This window comes from Oryctolagus cuniculus, chromosome 16 (assembly GCF_964237555.1).
Source record: "Oryctolagus cuniculus chromosome 16, mOryCun1.1, whole genome shotgun sequence".
Classification (NCBI taxonomy): Eukaryota; Metazoa; Chordata; class Mammalia; order Lagomorpha; family Leporidae; genus Oryctolagus; species Oryctolagus cuniculus.
Window position 1 is genome coordinate 48,372,503 of NC_091447.1, and position 7,500 is coordinate 48,380,002.

At 41.4% G+C, this 7,500-nt stretch overlaps 1 protein-coding gene across 2 annotated transcripts in view; it reads left to right on the forward strand.

Moving 5' to 3' along the window:
* ELAPOR2 (endosome-lysosome associated apoptosis and autophagy regulator family member 2) overlaps nucleotides 1-6,319 on the forward strand; it is a 200,958-nt gene extending 194,639 nt beyond the window's left edge. For both annotated transcript variants that reach the window (XM_002713858.5, XM_051853011.2), the window contains one exon: nucleotides 5,697-6,319. In XM_002713858.5, coding sequence (XP_002713904.1) covers nucleotides 5,697-5,756 — 60 coding nt within the window. In that variant the 3' untranslated portion in view covers nucleotides 5,757-6,319. The remainder of the gene's footprint in view (nucleotides 1-5,696) is intronic.
* The last annotated feature ends 1,181 nt before the right edge of the window (nucleotides 6,320-7,500 follow it).

Genomic DNA, 7,500 nt, shown 5'->3' on the forward strand with positions numbered 1-7,500 from the left:
TTCCATGTCCCCCACATGGGTGCAGGGGCCCAAGGACCTGGGCCATCTTCTACTGCTTTCCCAGGCAACAGCAAAGAGCTGGGTAGGAAGTGGAGCAGCCAGGGCACAAACCTGCCCATATGGGATGCAAGCACTGCAGGTGGTGCCTTTACCTGCTATGCCACAGCACTGAACCCTGAACCTGAATCTTTTATAATAGGCCATAACCGTGTCTGCCATTTGCTCCATAGTGGGGGCTTTATCTCTGGCTTTCAGAACTGTAAGCAAATTTTCCTCTGCTCTTGAAGGAGACGTTGTCTCTGTCATCCAAGGGTTTTGGTGTGTAAATCTCTTTGTTAAGATTATTTAGAAAGTAGTGTGATCAGTGTCTTCCTCATAAGACATGTAGAAACACAAGAGGCCCATGGAGAATTGCCTCTGAACATTAATTTACCTATAATTTTCTTGACTAGTTTTATCGTGATTCCCAATTCATAAGGCATTTTCTTTTCTTTCTTTCTTTTGCTTTTTCTTTTCTTTTTTTTTGACAGGCAGAGTGGACAGTGAGAGAGAGAAACAGAGAGAAAGGTCTTCCTTTGCCATTGGTTCACCCTCCAGCGGCCGGCGGCCGGCGCACTGCGCTGATCCGATGGCAGGAGCCAGGTACTTATCCTGGTCTCCCATGGGGTGCAGGGCCCAAGTACTCGGGCCATCCTCCACTGCACTCCCTGACCACAGCAGAGAGCTGGCCTGGAAGAGGGGCAACTGGGACAGAATCTGGTGCCCCGACCGGGACTAGAACCCGGTGTGCCGGCGCTGTAGGCGGAGGATTAGCCTATTGAGCCGCGGCGCCGGCCAAGGCATTTTCTTATAGTGAGGAGAATGTTTAGGTGTCAGGGAAGATTTTTAAGGGAACATCAAGCAGAATTTAAAGAATAAATGCAATTATTCAGTAGGGAGAGAGTAGGCTAAAGTATGATGTAAACGTGTGTTTTCTCATTTTGTAGCACATCCTTGGTTCTCACATGACAGCTTAGGAGAAGAATGTTTGCAAAGATTCTTTTTTTTAAAGATTTATTTTATTTATTTGAAAGTCAGAGCTACACAGAGAGAGGAGAGGAGAGGAGAGGAGAGGAGAGGAGAGGAGAGGAGAGGAGAGGAGAGGGAGAGGGGAGAGAGAGAGAGAGAGAGAGAGAGAGAGAGAGAGAGTCTTCCATCTGATGGTTCACTCCCCAATTGGCTGCACTGATCAAAGCTGCACCGATCCTGCCAGGAGCCAGGAGCTTCTTCCAGGTCTCCCATGTGGGTGCAGGGGCCCAAGGACCCGGACCATCTTCTGCTTTCCCAGGCCATAGTAGAGAGCTGGATAGGAAGAGGAGCAGCTGGGACTTGAACCAGTGCCCATATGGGATGCCGGCGCTTCAGGGTAGGGCATTAGCCCACTGTGCCACAGCACCGGCCCCGCAAAGATTCTTGAAAACAACCACAGGAAACAAAATGGAAGAAAGAGGTGTTTTTTCCCAAAGAAGGATTGATATAGCACATATTGGGTTGAATAGCAATTCTAGTCAGCATAACTTTTTTTTTTCAGTTTTAAAAATTAGATGTTGAAATAGTACAAAATAGTTGAAATAATTATACATTGGTAAGTTATATTCCCATCATCTATATTTTCTTTAGTCTGTGTCTTGCTGATTCTCCATCATTTTATCCATTTATCAATCCATCTTTTTATCATATATTTCAAAATAAGTTATAGGCTCCACTATACTTTACCTCTGAACACTAAAGAATAAATTTTGGGGGCTTGAATTGTAGCATAGTCGGTAAGACTGCTGTCTGCAGCGCTGGCATCCCATATGCGCTCTGGTTTGAGTCCCAGCTGTTCCACTTCTGATCCAGCTCTCTGCTATGGCTTAGGAAAGCAGTAGAAGATGGCCCAAGTCCTTGGGCCTGTGCACCTATGTGTGAGACCCCGGAGAAGCTCCTGGCTCCTGACTTTGGATCAGCTCAGCTCTGGCAGTTGCAGCCATTTGGGGGTGAACCAGCAGATGATGAAAGACACATTGTCTCTTTCTTGTCTCTTTGCATCCAATCAATCTGTCATCTCCCAAAGGAAACTACTATAATAATTTTAAAACTGTGGATTAATTTAGTCTGTTTCAGAATTTCAGATTATTGTAATTACACAGCATGTCCTATTTTGTATAGGTTTTCCTTCTGTCAGAAAGATGCCTTTGAGATTCACTGGCATGTTGTGTTAATTGATAATAGGTCCCTTTTTAAATTCAGAAGTAATATTTTATATTATAGGTATACCGAAATGTGTTTATCTGTTTCCTGTTAATGGATAGCTGTGTTATTTCCAGTGTTTGACTATGAATAAAATTGTTTTCATTTTTATTGTACAAATCTCACTGTGTGAATCACTTTTAAAGTTTGTTATACATGGTTTCACATAGCAAAATAGTTTGTAATTTTTAATTGCTATGTTATGTAGGTTTTTTTTATCTCATGTATATCTTCATTCATGTTCTAAAACCATTGTTTATTTGTTATTACTCTTGCACTGCACTAGGTTTGTGGGGTCTTCTTTATAGATTTATTTTTTCCTGATTTCTCAGCAATTAAAGATATCTTCATTTGATTTTTTTGTTTGTTTCCTTTGCTTATTCCACAGTTTTTTAGAGGGCACTGTAAGACACTTGGCCAGGTTCTGAGGCCATGTTAAATTAGACACAGTTCCTTCTCTCAGACACATCACACACACAGTCATGCAGTGTGGTAAGAACAGGAGCAGGTCTCTCAAAGCGCATAAGAAAGGCAGTGTAGTGTGGAAGGTAGTTACAAGGGAAGGAGAAGCTTCTGGAAGAAACTGGCTTTTGAGGAAATTGTTGAATTTAGAGCTTGAAAAAAATCATCCTCTGTGGCATTCTCATTTAATACATAAGTTAGAGCCAGAAAGGCTCAGTTATTTGTCCAGTGGAGTTTATACAGGAATTAAAAGCCACATGTTGGGCCAGTGCCACGGCTCAATAGGCTAATCCTCCACCTAGCGGCGCAGGCACACTGGGTTCTAGTCCCAGTTGGGGCGCCAGATTCTGTCCCAGTTGCCCCCCTTCCAGGCCAGCTCTCTGCTGTGGCCCGGGAGTGCAGTGGAGGATGGCCCAAGTGCTTGGGCCCTGCACCCCATGGGAGACCAGGAGAAGCACCTAGCTCCTGGCTTCAGATCAGCGCAATGCACTGGCTGCAGCGTGGCGGCCGTGGCGGCCATTGGAGGGTGAACCAATGGCAAAAAGAAGACCCTTCTCTTTGTCTCTCTCTCTCACTGTCCACTCTGCCTGTCAAAAAGAAAAAAAAAAAAGCCGCATGTTGGAGAGTGAACCAATGGAAGGAAGACCTTTCTCTCTGTCTCCCCCTCTCACTGTCTGTAACTCTACCTCTCAAATAAAATAAATAAAATCTTTAAAAAAATCAGAGTTACAGAGGTGGAGAGAGGGAGAAAAAGAGAGAGATCCTCCATTTGCTAGTTAACTCACCGGCTCCAACAGCTGAGGTTGGGCCAGGCCAAACCCAGGAGCTGAAAGTCTCATCCAGGTCTGCTACGTGGGTGGCAGGGGTCCAGGTACTTGAGGCATCTTCCACTGCTTTACCAGGACTTCAGCGGGGAGCTAGATTGGAAGTGGAGCAGCTGGGATGCTGGTGTTGCAGGTAGAGGCTTAACCTGCTGTGCCACAATGCCCTAGTACATTTTCATAATTGTATTTCCATAGCCTGCCATGTGCCGGGCCTTGAGTCATATCTTGGGAATTAAAAAATAGACAAGATGTAATTTGTGCCATCAAGATGTCCTAGTAAATCAGTGGCATTACTTAACTGGTTGTACACACACGCAAACCTGTGTGTGCACATGTACACACAAACATGTATGTATCAAAGCATTATTATCAGGAAGAGAAAAACGCCATACGAATGCAGAGGACATGGAGGCTAGAGCCCTATGCACTCAACATGATTTTAGAAAGGGTTTTCAGTCTTTTACTTTGAATATTTCCTTAAGGGTAACCAACAGATGCCTGATCCTCATCCCCTTGCGAATATGTGTATCAAATCTTCTTAAGGAAAGACCACAGAATTTTGGATTTCCTTTCTACTTATGGTTGATGGCTAAAGCCTTTCCCTTCAGTATACTGTGAACTCCCTGAGGACACATTTTGTGCCCATTTTTATACTCCTGAAATCTAATCCTGTCCCAGCAGTTCACTGAGTACTTAATAAATATTTGAATTATCATTTGTTATTCTAAAACAATTTAAAGGCCAATCAACATGAGACTTCAGCAAGTTCTACGGAGCCTGTAAGTTGGAGCACTGATTGGATCTATGTCTGCTCTCCCAGAGGCTTGTCTGTCAGTAAAGGCAGGGAAAGTGGTATGGTGGTGTTTATGATGTGATTTCCTTTAATAACCCTGACCCTGAAGCTCTTGACTTCTCCATTCAAAGGAAAGCAAAGCAAAAGCAGCCTTATCCTACCTGACAGACATGCAACTTCTCCTTCCTATTCTTTTCTTAGTTCATCCTTCCAGTTTAGACACACAACCATCTGCACCAAGGACTGGACAACCTCCTGTTTATTTTATTTGAAAATAATCTAGTTGAATTCATTGAAATAGTCTCTTTAATAGTATTCTTCCTCCACCTCATTCCATGATCATTAAGAGAAATCTATATCTCCTATTTGTCTTTTTCATTTTATTTAAATATTTATTTACTTGAGAGCTAAAATTACAGGCAGAGAGAGGGATAAACAGAGAGAAAGGTCTTCCATCGGCTGGTTCACTCCCCAAATGGCCGCAATGACAAGAGCTGAGCTGATCTAAAGCCAGGAGCTACTTCTGGGTCTCCCCCAACAGGTGCAGGATACCAAGCATTTGGGCCATCCTCTACTGCTTTCCCAGGCCATAGCAGAGAATTGGATTGGAAGAGGTATAGCCGGGACTAGAACTGGTGCCCATTTGGGATGCTGGCACCACAGCTGGAGGCGTAGCCCACTATGCCACAATACCAGCCACCCTATTTTTCTTTTTCCCCATTGAAGAACAGTTGATTTTAGTAGGCTACATTTTAGATATATTCAGTAACAAATACTAGCATGATATTTGAGTCAAACTTTTGATCTATTTTGTAAGCGGACTGGTTAGTAACTTTAGTAAGGATACACCCAAAATATTCCCCCCCCCAAAAAAAGCTAACAGTGAATCTGAATGATTTTTTAATCCTATTGATATTCCACTTAAATACTTTCTGCTGTTCTTTTCCTGATTTTTTAGCTTATGCTATCCATTTCTGTCAATTCTATGTTGTCCACAATGCCCATGACAAGGTTGTTTATTTCAGCACCAAGGTCAGGGGTACCCTTAGGAAGGATCTCTGGTTTCTTCACAGGAATCACAGCTTTGTCTTTTGATAGCTATTGTGATCATGTGTTTGCTTCTATTTTAGATCTGTCTGTCTTATCTCTTGGACATCAAAAGCACCCTTCAGGGTAGGCATGCTTTTTTTGCTTCATATCTGCCACCCTACTTCAAATGTGAAATCCTAATTACAAGTGGCAGGTGCATAGACTAGAATGCTTTCTCCAGCTGAACGTGTAAGATCCTAAAATTTTATTGGAATTTCAGTAAGATGATTTTGATTTTGTAAATATTTTTTTTGTAGGAAAAAGAAGACCATTTTGAATCTGTTCAACTGAAATCTTCAAGATCCCCCAATATATGAAGAGACAGTGCTGTAGCCTTCAGAATAATGAACAAAGAAACCTGCTCTCTAGTTTTACAGGACCATATTGTAGGGCCTGTCCCCACATCTGTCACACTGGTGATCTCACCGAGGAGGGCCGTGCTGCTGAAAGGGGGAGGAAGCTGGAATGTTTGATTGCCTTATCACATGGTCAAGTGCATTGCCAAAAAAAGGAGAAAGGAAAGCAGACGATTTGGGTCTCAACTGAAGATGAAGCTTAACTCAGGAAGAGATTTGTCTGTATATACACGTAACTGAAAACCAAGTTTAAGCCCACCAGTGCACTGCTGATGCATGCCATAGAAGTAATGGGTCACTTTCATTCTTTATAATGTCTGCGTAAAAATTGTGCTTTGGAGGGCAGATGTGAGCATATGTGTTATGATCCCGATTATGTCTTTTCTTTATTTATATGTTGGGGAAGATTTGAGAAAATTTTTAAGGTATCATTATTTTCCCATTATTTATTTTACCAACTTAAAATATCTTTTCTATTAAAAATGGAGAGCAATGAAAGACAATAAATTTTTCATTTTTTTCCACAGGGTATCTATTCTTGATTTTAGAAGCTTAAATAATCAGTAAAATTCTAGGAAGAGTTAGACTGTGCTTGGGTTATTTAAACTTATAATCGCCTTTGAAATTCCATCCTTATTGAAACTGATAAGAAGGGCTTGACTGAAAGCTTGAAGGGATCTTAAAAGGAAAAAAAAATGGCAAGGAGAATATTTTAACTTCCCATTAGTGCAAACAAGCTGCTCTGTCATCGAAGTTACATGGCTTAAAATCGTTTGTGCAGGGCTTGAAGTACAAAATGAGTGAGAGAGCTTGTTGATCAGATTCCTTGAAAAATCAAGGAGCAAGTGCCAGTGACTTGTCAGTAAGTGCGGATGACTGTACAAAGATGTTAGCATAACTTCATGGTCTTCAGAAAGTGTCAGCGGGACATTTGGCCCACGCCAAGTGCCACATGTCATATGATTATTTTTCTTCTACAAGACTTTGAGAATCATCACTTTTTGAGAAATTTTGTTGTTTGCTTTTTAAAACAATAAGGCAAGAATTTGATTTTGGAAATTGCACAGAGTTGTATTTATAATGATGTTTCATAAGTAACTATGAAATGAGTATTGTTCTAATTCAATAGTGGTCCAGATAATTGTGGTATTTCCTCTTACAGATTACTGGTATTAGTACGACTTGGTTGTTATTTGTTGAGAGGAGTTTGAATGAAGTTGAATTTCTTTGTTTTAGATCTGCGGGGGACAGGAGTTTCCTGGCTGTTGAGGGTCTAAGGTGCTGTGGTTTGTTTCCAATGGATAGTAATCCCTATAGCTCTTGATACAGTTTTAAAGAAGACTGTGATTGGCTGAAAGGCTGGCATATGGATAAAGGGTGTTGAATGTTCTTCCACAACCATATCACTAAAGTGTGACTTAGAACTTTTCATTCTGTGGGTAGTATCTTTCATGTTTCTGGAAAATGGGAGAAAAAAATGATTGTGTTCACTTGACTGGTGGGCAAAACACCAGACCTTTCTGTTATCATTGAATGAACGTTTGTTTTGTGTACATCTCTATTGTTGTGTTCATGAGCTTTGAAGAGGTTGCCTTTATTTTATTGTTTGTTGAGAGATTCAGGGAGGGTGTCACTTGGCATAAACTTTTTTTTTGCATCTAATTTCTTGAAGCTTTTTATAAAGAAGAAATTATTTTGGCATTGC